This window comes from Calliphora vicina, chromosome 5, assembly GCF_958450345.1.
Source record: "Calliphora vicina chromosome 5, idCalVici1.1, whole genome shotgun sequence".
Classification (NCBI taxonomy): Eukaryota; Metazoa; Arthropoda; class Insecta; order Diptera; family Calliphoridae; genus Calliphora; species Calliphora vicina.
The window spans coordinates 276,740-292,822 of record NC_088784.1 but is presented as its reverse complement, the minus strand read 5'-3'; the positions used below and the strand labels follow the sequence as shown (position 1 = coordinate 292,822).

Genomic DNA, 16,083 nt, shown 5'->3' with positions numbered 1-16,083 from the left:
GATGAAATTTCTTGATCATAAACATCATGTAATTTCACCGAAATGGTTTTTCTCGTTTTTTAAAATTCAATCCAGTTCAATGTTTATTCAAATTTGTTTAAACCTAATTTCATCCCTATCTGACAATCTCTGTACTCAATTCATAGTATATGTAATGGGCATCAAAATAACTCAAATTTTATAAGCTTTCCATCGATGTATAAATTCGTATACTTTTCTTTTGTTACACTACGAATATTTAAATTTAAGCTAAAACATTATTCCATAATAATAATAATAATTTGCTTTTGAATGTTGTTGTTTTTTGTCGTTTATTTTTAAAGTAATGAAGAATTTGTATAAAATCATTGACAACTAGTAAAATTTTAAGAGACAATTTTTTCTCTTTTTTTTTAATTTTTACAAAAAATCGTATATATGGTCACCTTAAAATCAAAAGGGCATAACAACCAAAAAAATAAAACTTTACATTTTGATTGGAAATAATACATTGCAACATAGCACATTTTAGAACACTGTTGTCAACAATACCAATTTTATTTATTTTAATTTTATTAAAGAAAAATTCAAAGGGCATATCAGACATGATTGTGTAGGTTGGGAGATAATAAATGTAATAAAAAATCATTTTTATAACAAAAATAGTTTTCATACTACATATTTTTTTTTTGCTTTTATTTAAATTGCAATCTATCTTAATACAGATAATAAGCAACTTTGATAAACAAATTTAATAAAACGTTGATAGATGTACTCTTTTAAGTACAACTATAAGTATTATAAATTTACATATTTGTGACATTTAACATATTTATTATATACTTATTATTTATTATATACTTCGTCAATTCACAATTCCAACACTCAATTTTAATTGTCATTCCTACACGGATTTAATAGATTGGAAAGAGGTAGCCTTCTCAGAGCCCCCTTGCATTCAATTTTACTCAACAGAACAATTAATGAAATACAACGACTCAAGCAACATTATAGATATTCCAGGTAAAACATTATAAATTCTCATAAAAATCGCGATAATAAAATTAAACTTTTTACTAGAAAATTATTTTATCTTTGGTTAAGCTATTATGTATAAAATCGTGATATTTTAATAATATATTACTAATTTCAGATTTTCTATGTCATTCACAAAATACAGAACGATTTGTACATTTTGTCAGTCAATCCATGCTATCAGTAACCGAAAAAAATCGACCTTCTTATATTGCTAATAGAATAAACTCATGTAAACGAATTTGTAAATAAATATATATGAAAAAATTATGTTAATATTAAAATATTTTCTATGAATTTATATTTTTAAGTTTTAACTGTTAATTATATTTCTCATTTAGCAAACAATATACTAAACAATGTAAAAATATATGTAATAAGCAGTTTTTCACATGTTACTTAAAATTAACAACAACATTCCAAAGGAATAACATTAAAATAATCATTATAGCGCGATGTATAGTAAATGTTTTAGCTTAAATTTAAATATTCGTAGTGTAACAAAAACAAAGTATACGAAATTATACATCGATGGAAAGCTTATAAAATTTGAGTTATTTTGATGCCCATTACATATACTATGAATTGAGTATACAGAGATTGTCAGATAGGGATGAAATTGGGTTTAAACAAATTTTAATAAACATTGAACTGGACTGAATTTTAAAAAACGAGAAAAACCATTTCGGTGAAATTACATGATGTTTATGATCAAGAAATTTCATCTATGTATTTGAATAAATTCTATGAAAAAATTAAAAAAAAATAAAATTTTGTCGAAAATTTTTAAAATTTTTTAATTAAAATTTTTTTTTTTTAAATTTCTTTTAACCAATTGAATGCGTCTCTCAAAGACCTTTCATATGATACCAAATTTACATATACTTCCTTTGGAAGAAATATGGAAAAAATGTAAAAAACCTCAAAAAAGGACCTTTTTATCCTTTGATCCAGCTCGCCAAATATTGACCCCAGGACGATAAAAATTCAAAACGTAGTCTTAGAATGAATCAAATTTTCATTTTAGGTGGGAACATCCGCAACTTAAATTTTGGGGCCACCCTAATGTACATACATATATATTTTTTTAATTTTCTCTTCTCACTATTTGTATCTTTGTGGAAACAGGCTAATCCCGATGGAAATATGACCACATCAATTTTAACCTTTACACCCACAATTGATGACCGTGGCAAGTATTTATCATGTCGCGCAGAACAGAGCATGATTCCAGAGTCGGGTATGGAGGATGGTTGGAAATTGGATATTTATCGTAAGTATTCCTCAAGATTGAATTTTCGATACAAAAATGAAAAAGGTCTCGTACTTGCATGCACACATACATACGTACTTTTGTCGCTATGGCTCTTGCAGATAAATTACACTGATTAAAGTGTAATAAATTGATTTAGGCTTAAACGATTGCTACAAAACAGATGAATAGATGCAAACAAAAGCACACGTTTTTGAAGCAACACTTTAATTACACTTGATGACAAACTAAAATTTATGTATTCTAAAATTGAGTTGCGATAACAAATGTCTAAACCTTTCATTTACATAAATAATTTATTCGCATCCTTGTATGTGAAAAAATTCGATTTAATTAAGAGTATATTTACAAAAAATATTTTATGATAAGTATTCTGTCCATAGTTGCCAGATAAATTCGATCCAAAATCGTCAAATTTTGTGGAGCTTCAAAATCGTCAAAGTGTCATTTTAAAGACGTCAATAAATCGTCAATAAATAAATTTCGTTCACTACATGTTTAGAAACGTAAATGTTTTTGTTAAGAATGTGCAAGTAATCGAATAATAAAACATTCTGATGAAACAATATACTGTCTAATCAATTAATCAACAATTCTGATTCACCAAAACTATGACAAATCCACTAAATTTGTTCAGAATAATTGAAAAGAAAGAAAAAAATAAACAAATAGAAAAATAGAAAAATAGAAAAACAAAAGTTAAACAAAAATTCAAATTTCTCAATCAATTATTTTTTATAAAATTTACTTAATATCTTTGGATAGATTGTAGATGAAAAGAACTGAAAACAAAAAAATTGCATCTTTTTAGCTATGAACATTTAAAACTCATAATTATTCAATTAATTATAAATATGAATAATAAAACTAAGTAAAAAACCAAAAATATTATCTCATAAGTCAAGATATGCCATAAATATGCTGTAAAAGCTAACAAATGCAAAAATATACCTAAATTCTTAAAATGTTGTACTCTTAAAATCGTCAAATCTGGCAACTGTGATTCTATCATAAAATAACCAATATTTATTCAAGAATTATATATTGCATTTTATTGTTTACATTATCATACGTATGTGGTTCTCCAATTCATATTCCGATAATGAGTTAGTTGTCTTCTATAAATATAGGAACCAGATTGTGCAATAAAATACAAATATATAATATACATACATACATATACAATATACAATATATAAATATTTAATATATTCTGTTTGGATTAATTTTTCATAAATTATGCCCAATTATATACACACACACATGATTATATTAGACCTGCACCTACACAATTAATTGACTTTGAATGCATCTTATTTTGTTATATAGTAGCTTAAACTGACTATTGCTACGGAATAATGAGAATTTGTGACGAAGTTTCAATTGATTTCTCCAAAAATGTTGTTCGTTACCCCTTTAGCCTCGAAAATTGCATCAGTTAGTTTAACAAAAAACTAAAATTCAAAACAAATCTATTTTTTTTAAAGCAGGTCTAATGTACATACATATGTATGTATGTATGTATTTATACGGACGGAACAGCTAAATTTTTACTTATAAACAAATCAATTAAAACACATTCACATAGTGACTCAAAAAGAAATAGCAGAATGTTTTTAATAGCTTAAACCATATGTTACGAATAGACCACACACCTTCATATTCTCAGATACACTTAACAAAATTAGAATTAATTAAACAATAATTTATTGCCTCACAAGGAGCAACGCAATTTGTCTTGGATTTTTGAAGTTATGAAAGTGTATTTCAAATAAATTTACTTGTCTAAACTAACACAAGGTTGGCTTGGCTAGTGGTTTAAAAAGAAATTTTGAAGAATTTGACTAAAAATATTTTAAAAAAAATATTTTCTTATGACACGAACGCCATTTTGTAGCTGTCTACAAAATGTCTCTAAAATTGTGTTTTTTATGAGTTTTAGTGTATTAAAAACTTTAAAAAATATTCAAAATCCAAAAAAACTATTTTTAAAAAAATTTTAAAAGATTTGGAAAGCTTGAAAACTTACTCACTGCTATATGTTAACAACATATACGTCCTACAATTACACTGAGTGAAAGATCAATTTCAATGTCTAGATTTATAAAAACAAAGCATTTAAACTGTGTTTTATTCCGATGAGATTGTGGATAAGAAAACAATGGCTTTGGTATTTACCGTTTTCATACAAGTTCAGCAAGTATGATGAAAAAAATTCATAAAATATCAAAAATATCAACCACTCACTTTTAGAAAAAATTCAATTTTAATTTCAAAATGGGTCGAATTTGACCCGAAGACCTTGTGAACGCTAAAAGAAGTAATCAAAATTAGAATTGAAAAGTATTTAAGTATAAAGGCTTATTTTTTGTAATTAGAATACATGTAAATTAGGGATATAACTATTGACAATTTTTGCAAATATGCAAATTGGCATATCATAGTCGAATAGAGCATTAAAAAATATAAAAAAAGTTCACGCACCAAACGCAATAAAGTTTTTCATGAAATATTTTCAATTATTTTGAAATACATCATATTTTATTTTAATAATAACTGCGGAAATACTTCAATATTTAAATAAGGGAAGTATCCCTCTCACTTGCAAATAAAATTATGAAATTATTTATATAATTTTTCAGAGAAAAAAAAGCTTGGTTTATTTTAGAAATTGGTGTTGGTGCGTGATGTTTTTGCTTCAAAATGACCGGAAAAAATGATTTTCATTACTTATACAACATTGGCCATCACGTAGTGGTATGCCAAATTTTTCGCCAAAATTAGTTATATGCCTAATGTATATACTTTATCATAAGTATGAGATCTTTAATATAAAATAAAACTCATTTTTCTTCTTATTTCTAGGCATTTTAAAAAATTGAAATTCGAAAAAAAGAAATTCGTTCGAATTTGTATGCTTTGTATTTCGATTCAAATCGAATTACATAATAACACCCATTAAATTGCAATTATTCGAAGAAACCGAAAACCGGTTTCTAAAAAATTTCGAAGAATCGATCACCATAATTTTTATATAATATTACTATTTTATAAAAATAATAACTGACGCTTAGGCGTTCGGCGCAGGACACTGCAGGTTGGTTACGATAACACAATAAACATTGAATACAGATTAGTATTATTTTAGGACATCTTTGGCTTGAAAGGCAATAACAAAATTATCAAACCATTGTGAAATATTAGAACCATATGACAATGACATTATGACATGATAGGAGACCTTGTGACTAATTGTTTAAAATTCTCGTTTGTGATTTGCGCCAAATATTACATACATACATACAATTTTTTATTTCGAAACCCATAAAAAATACATGCCATCTGAATTCTGTTTCGACGATTCTTCATAATTTGTTGATTTTTCTCAAGGATTTCCATTCCGATCGAAAGTGGATTTAATTCCGTATTTGCTTTTTCAGAAAAAGAAATACATGCGATCATTTTATTCGGAAACCGTTTTCAGTTTTCTAAGCTAAATTGATACTTGGTTGTAATTATTTTCATTTCTAAAATGTCTAGTAAATTTTTACGGAATCATCATTAAGTTATATTTTCAAAGGGATAACAAAAATTCTGTGTATGAATTACAATGGCTTACTTACAATGGCTTGCTGCAACAACGTCATAATTAAAAAAAAGTCGTTTCGAGAAAAACATCTTTGAATATTTTATGACATTTTACTATTTCTTAAATAAATTTTCAAGAAATCATACGATATATAATAGTAGATGTTAATATCTTTCTAATCTGTATTTAACACAAATTTTTACTTGTCAAATATACAAGAAAACATGAATTTTAATTTTGATGTTTACAACAAAAAAAAAAAACACTCTCACACAAAAAATAATTGACTTTTTTGAAAACTGATGAAACTATATGGAAGATTATAGAACAGCACAAAACATAATTGACTTTATTTGAAAACTGATGAAACTATATGGAAGATTATAGAACAGCACATATTTTGTAATACTCAGTTCATAAAACACGGATTTTGAGTTATGACGTTGTTGCAGCAAATAGTCGATATGTTTATAAAAATGATCTCAAATACCTTATTTGCTGTTTTTTATGTTTTTGTACACAAAATTCGTTGTATTTTCAATTTAAAATGTTGTATTTTCAAATTAAAAAAAAAAAATATTCGGTTAATCGAATAATTTTAAATTAACCGATTATTAACCGATTAAATCTAAACCTCGATTAATTATTTGCTCGATTAACCGATTAAAACAGAAACCCGATTAATTGAATATCCTAGTACATATATACAAATTTGTTTATCTAAATTGTCGAAAAATAAGACAGAGAGCTATTAATTATATTTTATACACCAGCCAACCTAACTAACATTTGCTTTGCATTATATGTTATGGATGTGTCAAAAAAGCGCGAAATATACTCCCATACCTGTTGTCTACATGAATATAAGTATAAGTTTTTAGTAATCGTCCATTTTGCACTTGCTCCAGGTCTGTAAGATGAGGCGATTTTTTGTTAGATTGTCGATTATTTGGCTTATTTTATGATCTAATTTTCTATGAACTATTTTCATATTTCTATAAATGAATATTAAAATAGAAGAAAACAAAACATACAAAACTCAGACAAAACAAAGCAAATAAAAATGATAATACTGAAAATCATCATAAACTTCGATCTAACGCAATAAAAGAAAATTCTTTCATAAATGTATTGCTTTAGTTCGCATGTTTAATTATTGTACATAAACAACATACACACACAATATCATATACATACATACATATTGTGGACTATTTCCCAGCAGTTCTAGGAAACTGTCCCGAACTAGTGATTTTACATATCATTTAAGGTAATAACTACACCATTTTTCATTGAAATTGAGAACATTATAAATGATATTGAAATTGAGAATTTCCATTTCAAATTGAGAAAATTCCAAATGGAATTGAGAATTTCAATATGAAATTGAGAAAATTCCAAATGAAATTGGGAAAATTCTAATTGAAATTAAGAAAATTTCAAATGAAATTGAGAAAACTAAAAACATATTTACACAGTCTTATTGACCAACAGGCATATCTTGCAATTCCAAAGCGCTTTGGTGAAATGATGTTGTATGTTGTATAGCCCTACTGCAATCTTCAGTAGTTATACAGGACTTGGAATCGTTAAATAATTCTGGTATGTGACAATGCAAGGGGCATTGTCACATACCAGAATGAGTTCAGATAACTGATTACCCAACTCTTGCTATCAACACTTTTGACCCATTCGTTTGCGCTTTCGGCAGTGAACGAACCTCTGCTACTATTGATTTGCATAATGCATGCAGTACCTACCAATTGCACCTATCAGGTGGATGTCGGGGCCACGGGAAGAAGGTATCGAAAGAACTGTTCGGAATCCAACACGAGACCAACCATGTTTTCTACGACAAAATAAATTGAAATTGGTCTCTTTATCCAGACCACCACATCTGATATAATCGTTAATTTTGTTTTTTTTTTAGTTTAAAATAATTTATATAATGTTTCTCAATTTTATTTAGAATTTTTCCAAATTCATTTAGAATTTTCCCAATTTCATTTGGAATTTTCTCAATTTCAATTGGAATTTTCCCAATTTCAATGAAAAATGGTGTAGTTGCATAACTAGCTACGTGGCTAAGCAGGAGGCCAATTGACCATTTTTGATTACAATGAGACAATCAAAGTAGAATAGGATTCATATACCTAGTGTTTATAAACCGAAAACCAGGTTTTTTCTTCAATATCTCGGTTTTTTGCGAACCGGTTAATTTAAAATGTTGATTTTCGGTTAACCAGTTTATATCACTCGGTTAACAGGTTTATAAAACTTGGGACCAAAATTAATAAAACTCATGTTTTGTTGCATTTTTTATATTTATTGTGTACAACAGTAAACTCAAAAACTTTTTCAGAATAAATTACATAATGAAACTAAAAGAAAAATTAAAATTAAATGATTTATTATAAACTTAGACATGATTTTACCAAACGTTAAATTGAATTTGATGTATATACCTTTGTTCTTAAAATTTTGTTTGGTAAGATTTATAATGACAAATAATTACTAGGATCGTCTGGTGGTTAAAATTCGACCACTAATAATACAGTTACTTTTGAGCACGTTTGTGTACATGTCTATTTAGATGTGCATAAACATGTTGTTGTTGTTGTTTTTCAAGCAAATTTAAATCGCTTTTTACAACTCTTATGGAAATTGTTTTGAAACAATTTGTATACCCACCACCACCACAAGTGGTGAATGAGGGTATATATAAGTTTGTCATTCCGTGGGTAACATTGAGAAATATTCATCTGAGACCCAACAAAGTATATATTTTCTTGATCCTTATGAAATTCTAAGTCGATTGAGCCATGTCCGTCTGTGTGTCTGTGTAAAACACGCAAACAAAATTGGTAGACTTGCAAAGAATATGTTTATTGTTGTCCTAAGCAGTTTGGTATTGAAAATCAGCAAAATTGGTTCAGTAGAACCAGAGCTATGAACCAAAATGTGAGACAACCTAAAAAAAATTACAATTATCACACATTTTTGGTTATTTGTGTAAATATATTGCAGATAATACCATAAAACTTTACACATGTCATTTTTCTAATAAAAGGACCAACTCTGGTGAAAATTATAAGAATCGGTTCATGATTACTCCTAGCCCCCATACAAATTTCTTCCCGAAATATGCTTCTATGGTCTATAAATGGCTTCAGAATTGCAATATCCATACAAAATTAAGCAAAAATAAGTTTCGTGATAAAAGAAATCACAACACTAAATTTTTTGTGGATCGGCCCATATTTGACCATAGCCTCCATATAAAGTTCACTTCCGAAAATCACTTAAATTAGCATAAATATCTTATAAATATCGCTATTAAGTTGAAATTCGTCATAAATAATCCCCATATATACCAAAATCGCTATACCTAATTCTATGATGATCGGCCTATAATTGGTTATACCTAAAAATTTTTATGCAGGTGGAGGGTATTTAAGATTCGGCAAAGCCGAATACACCGTCCTAACTTGTTTATATTTTGCATATCTAGAGAAAAGAACCTTTTAAACCATATATGTTTCATCAATATTGGTGGACAATAACATACTTAAAAACGTAACACAAAAAAACGTGTTTCCTATTTATATATAAGATTTAATATTAACCATTCCTGACTAATAAAAACAAAAAAATGTAAAGCTGTGTATACATTATTGGACATTTTATGTTTTCTTCACATATATGTCGGTAAACCAGTTTTTTCAAAGTCGCCAATTTTCGGTTAACCGACAAACCGGTTTTTTAAAAAGTCGGTTTTTTATAAACACTACACATACCGTTTGCATATAGGCAGTTACCTTACTAGCTATCTATGATTGATCAGCTACATAACTAGTTATTTTAACATGTACGGGTGTTAATTGACTGAAATAGTATGTTAAAAAGACATCTATCTCATAGCCAGTGCAATAACCGATTGCTTGTAAACAAACCTTTCTCCGAAAACTCTCCTATAGATTACTTCTGGTGAGTAAAATAATTACATAAACAATTAAAGTGACTACACTCTGGGTAGCTTAGAGACACTAAAGTGACAATTGACTTTAGTCTATGTTATATGGGATGTCTGTATACTTAAGCAAATTGAAAATAATCTATATGAGAATTATATCAACACAATTGTATACGTTTAAAATGACTACACTCTAGATTACCAATACTTACAATTATCTTTACGATAGACTATAAGTAATTGACTTCTCTCTGCACTACAAAGAGCACATACATATCAAATTACCAAAATTTATAAATTGGCGTCAGCCAAGTTATAAGACATTAGCGACAATTACTCTCTATAAGTGATACATTAACTACTGGCTAAACTGCTGGGTTACTATTTAGTACACTACAACAGCAAATTTCCTAAAAATGATCAAGGGACTTTTAAACCTTGAACTCTTTTACCTTTACTTGAACTCACAATGCATTCGTAGCACCATAAATATTTGTATGTGAGTAAGTATGCCAGTGCCGTACACCGTAATGCGTAATTTAGAGTGGGCTGAATACATCAACCCTTTTAAGAGAACCTCGAATACCTTACGAAAGCAAGTAAACCGACTGAATGGCCATCGACGAAAAAAATTAAACACTTGATTTCATTTTTATGTTTATTTGGAATTAGCTTAAAAGATACCAAAGTAAACAGCAACAACAGCATGATATGATAAAATTAGGCAAAACAAGAAAATCCTAAGGGACTTCAAAATTTCAAAAGATAAAAAGGGTTAAAAAAGTGACCAAAAAAGAAAAATACTTAGTCAAATAAGTGAATGGAGAACTTAATCAGCTGAAAAATTTAATAAATAAATAAATAATTTATTAGTATGAGGCTAAAGTGAATTTAAACATCTTTTATGTATGTATGTACAAGTAAATAATGTTATCCTGAAATATTCAATTACTTATTTATCCACTTACATACATATACATATATATTTATTTATAAATAATTTTATTTTATCATTCATTCTACGCGTTTAGATATACCAGTGGTTACTTTGGAGCTCGGAACAAATTCCATGAACTCAACATTTCGAGAAGGCATCGATGTGTTTTTTGAATGTAACATTAAATCAAATCCATGGATCAACAATGTCAGTTGGCGTCATAACGTAAGTGTACTTTCATCGATTTTAGTAAACAAAATAATTACTGCCTTAAAAAGTCCTTTTTTAAATTTATCAATTACATAGCATATCATGTATTTTTGTCAATTAGTCCTGCACTTGAAAAATAAATAACTATGTATGTCCTGAATAAGTCCAAATTTGTTTGGACTAATACGTATAACTCGACTGTTATTATTGAATTTTTAGGCAGAACTTAAGTAAGAACAAGTTAAAATCGCCCAAAAAAGTAAAATCAAAAAATAGCTCTTAGCCACTTTTTCAAAAAAAACTCATGACCTCCATTAGTGGTTAATATGTCTTTTGAAATGTGATTTGATGTAGAATATAAGACATGTTGTAAACTTCTAAAACAGATTATGTAAATGGTAAATAAAAATAATGCTTCTTGTCCAATTTTAGTTCTTTTAATATTAATTTCGATTGTCTTAAAAATGTTTTTCAATTAGTTTCAATTAGAATACAAGTTTTACAAATTCAAAATCAACAAAAATTTATTTTTTTGGAGGCAGTACTAATGCAAATGATTTAACATTTTAAATTCCAGTAGCCTGTTGTGACGTAAAGAACAAATTACAAATGCTTAACAAAAATACTTTAAATATAAAAGTCAGTAGAAGTTTATTATTGAAGACTTTGTAAAGTGTAAATTTTGCTAATATGATTTCATTAAATTATGTTTTTTTTATTTTCCTTTCCTCCGTTTTTTAAAACAAAGCATAGGAAAAAGTAAGAAGTTTGTTTCAAGGATTTTCGATAATCTGTCTTAATGTTTACAAAATGTGTTTGCTAATGGGCCGAATACTTGTCGAAATATTATAATATAATTATGGTTAAAGTGAGAGATTAAAACGTAAAAACAAAATGAACAAAAACCCACTCACAGTGTACAAACTTTGACTTTAAATTAATTTCCAATTTAGTGGGAGGGGAAAATAATTAAATTTAAAACTCTTCTGTTAATTGTGCTCAATTTACATATTAAGCATTATCTAATGACTCTATACGGATATCATAAGGTGCCTTCAGTTCAACGAGAATTCAGTGTAGATTTAATTAAATTTTTAGATCTTGTTAAGAATTCAAAGTGCAATTTATTTTGAGCGATGTATTGTGAGCGACGATTGTTCAACTCATATTTTAACATTTTCGTAGTGGGTGCAAAAAACAATTATTTTACTGAACTCTGATAACAAAATATCATGACTATGAAAGTGTCATGTGCAATATGTACAGCATCGGTCAAAACATATTGGATCAAAGTCACGTTATAACTTTTTGTTAAATTTCAGAGAAAGAAAAGATTTTAGAAACAACAAATGCGCCTCAATATTATTAAAAACGAAATTTCTATTTACTATTTCCCATATATTTTCTATCCGCTTATTTACACGCCTTCCTGTTCTAGAAACCACTTCACCAATTTGGATGTGTGTTTTGGGTCATTATCATGTAGAAATATCCATTGGTGTGTCATTTTATCATGGGCATCAGGAAGCATATTATTCTGCAATATCTTCTTCTCGTCCATATTGTGTAAAGCTTTCACCAGAAAGGCAACCCAAAACATACACATTTCGTTTAATTTAGTATCTCATAATCCGAGCATCTTTCATACCTGTTGTGCATTGTGGTCGAGCGCCTCGGTTAATATTTTATACAGTTTTTACTTTTTATACCTATTTATTATTATGTGGACTGTGAAATTTGTCATACTCAATTTTAGGCAAATATATTTTCGGTTCATTCCTTCTTTGTTATATTAGCAGAAATCACTCTACGTGCACTTTGTGGTGTTGCAAAATATAGAACTTATCCTAGATTTGCAACATATGCAAGGTTTGCAGTGGTAATTTGCCACGAAGAGTGATTTCCGCTTTTTCTTTTAACACTTGTGCAATATTTTGTTCCTGCCATTTTAATTATATCGTTTATTGAAATATTTTAATGGTAATTTCTTTATTTTTTTTTAACACATAACCACTTTTGTCGCTTACTTATTACATGCTTTTTATTATTTTATTGATTTTCTTACATTTTAAGTACAAAAATATGTATCATTTTGTGTATTTTAGTGAAATCAGGGTTGTAACATTTGGTATCATATTTGTTTTGTTTTTGAAAAAACAAGCAAGTTTGTTTTCGCTATAGAAATAGTTAGTATAGAATCAAATTTTGTGCAATGAGGTTTGAGCGACGCAGTATATTTAAACACCCAATACATTTTAATTCGTACTTTTAATTTAAAATTTAACCGATGTTGTTTTCTTTATTGTGTTCTGTTCTCCTCTGTTCTCATTTGTTTTATTGTTTTCTATGATAATGGCGATGATGTTGAATAAAAAAGGGCAACATTTTGGAAAATAATATTGCTGAAGGCATTATAGTGGCTAACCAAAGTCTGGTTTTGCAAAATGTAAGCAGAGCACGCAGCGGCATTTACACATGCGTCGGCAGCAATCGAGAAGGGGATGGCGAGAGTAATCCAGTGCACTTAGATATACGATGTAAGTATAAATACAAACATATAGTGTGAATTCCAAAATGTATGTACGCGTAGCTAAAATTTAACTTATCATACTGCCTGTTTTCACTTTTTCATACATTTTGCGATATGAAACATTATCAAAGTTTACACGGTTGAGTTAAGAATCGCTCGACTTTTTAAGGTTGCATTGCATACATACATTTTGGAATTCACCCATACATATAACATCATATTGTAGTACTCAGTTTATACCCAGCAATTAGTTACACATGTTGATTTCGAATTGAAAATGTTTTGAAATTAAACATTTTCTTAAATGTTTCAAAAGTTAAGTTTTTCTCGAATTTATTTAAAGATTTGAAGAAACTTTTCTATTTGATAATAAGTTGAACTCTGTGTTTTTTGTGTGTATATTTATATAACTATTTACCAGCACCAGTTTTCTGTTTTGATTTTGTCACTCTACATTATTGCATGCATTACTACATATAAATACTTACATATGTATATACACTAGGGTAGGTAGGGTTTGTCCTAGAAACAATAGGTCTAAAATGGATTTTGACCTTGAGGAAATTTCGGAAAGTTTCATACATACAAATTACCCATTACATGTAATGTAATTGGTAATTGAAGAGTAATTGACAACAGCCAAGTCTGATTTGTATGAAATAAACAATATCAAGGGACCTTTGAAATATGTTCGATATATAACAAGTAAGAGTGCTATATTCGGCTGTGCCGAATCTTATATACCCTTCACCAAATTATACTTCAAAATTTTAAATATTTTTAGGTAAACAAAATTTAATTTTTTTTTAGTTGTTTTTTTTCATTTTTTGGAAAAAAATTTATTTTAAATTTTTTTTTTTTAAATTTAAAATTTTTTTTTTTTTAAATTTTAAAAATTTTTTTTGGTTTTTTAAATTTTTTTTTTTTTTTAAAAAAATTCGGGTTAAAAATTTTTTTTTAGTTGTTTTATTTTCATTTTTTGGAAAAAAATTTATTTTAAATTTTTTTTTTTTAAATTTAAATTTTTTTAAATTTTAAAAAAATTTTTTTGGTTTTTTAAATTTTTTTTTTTTGAAAAAAAAATTCGGGTTAAAAATTTTTTTTCACGATTTTGACCCATTGTAGGTCCAACTTAATATGGTCTTATATACGTCGTTGCAAATATCTTTGAAATATCTATCATTAGATATCCATATTGTCTATATTAATGTCTTAGTAATCCAGATATAGGTCAAAAATTGGTCAAAAATCGAGGTTGTCTTGGTTTTTTCCTCATATCTCAGCCATTTGTGGACCGATTTTGCTGATTTTAAATAGCAAAATTCTCGAAAGCATGTCTGACAGAATTATTGAAGATTTGGATCCCGAAGATATCTGGGGTCTTCAAAAAACTGATTTCAACAGACAGACAGACAGACAGACGGACAGACAGACAGACAGACAGACAGACAGACAGACAGACAGACAGACAGACAGACAGACAGACAGACAGACAGACAGACAGACGGACATGGCTTAATCGACTCCGCTATCTATAAGGATCCAGAATATATATACTTTATAGGGTCGGAAATGAAAAATGTAGAAATTACAAACGGAATGACAAACTTATATATACCCTTCTCACGAAGCTGAAGGGTATAAAAATGCGTTATAAGCGTTGTTTGTTATGAACGCAGAACGAATAAATGAAAAACGTTGACCGCAAAAATAAGCTTGCTTTAGAAATAAGTTGTATGTAGTTCGTTTTATATAGCGTTCGACTCTGTTTGATATCTGTACTATATTTGCTTATTTTGAATCTAAAAATTTAAAAGAAATTTAATACATATGTATGTATTAAAAAAAAAAAATAATAATCTTTGGTAAACAAAAATGCTTGTTCTTCTACATAGAATAGTAGTAAGTAGTAGACAAAAAATGTTTAGTGTTTCAAGCACAATATTGAAAAGGTAAAGTGAAAAGAAAGGACTGGGTTTCAAATAATAAAATCATACTAACTCCATTCACACATACATACATGAATACACAGGCATACATAGACAATAGTTTTTCAAATACATACACACATAATCATTCTTGTTTGTTTATTCGTTTGTTTGTTTGTTTGTATATCAAATCATCAAAACGAACCAAACGACGACAACAATGATGTCTAAAACCCTTAGAATAAGCCTGCAAATTATAATACATAAACTGCATACTTTGGACACATACACGAATGCACATATCCACACCAACATACATACATACATATAAAAAGAGAATCATCACACATGCATACATTCATAAATATTTCATATGACAGGATTTTTGTAGTTGCTGTAGTTTATGGCCCAAGACTCATTGTTACTGTTTTGTTGCAGACAAGCTAACAAATTGCTTGTCATTGTTCTGTCCGGACAAACCGTATGGAAGGAAATAATCTCACATACACACATTCATTTATTCATTCATTCATTCATACGTATACATACATACATATTTATATTCGCTCAGTTTTGATTTCTTTGTTTTTATGCAACTTTTGGGCGTATGGAGAGTGTAAATGTGCAAG

The 16,083-nt window shown here is 28.1% G+C and overlaps 1 protein-coding gene across 2 annotated transcripts in view; it reads left to right on the top strand.

Annotated features, from left to right (window-relative positions):
* The window catches only part of side-VIII (sidestep VIII), a 119,372-nt gene that overhangs the window by 82,733 nt on the left and 20,556 nt on the right, over positions 1-16,083 (top strand). For both annotated transcript variants that reach the window (XM_065513588.1, XM_065513586.1), the window contains 3 exons: positions 2,143-2,287; positions 10,881-11,011; positions 13,374-13,533. In XM_065513588.1, coding sequence (XP_065369660.1) covers positions 2,143-2,287; positions 10,881-11,011; positions 13,374-13,533 — 436 coding nt within the window. The remainder of the gene's footprint in view (positions 1-2,142; positions 2,288-10,880; positions 11,012-13,373; positions 13,534-16,083) is intronic.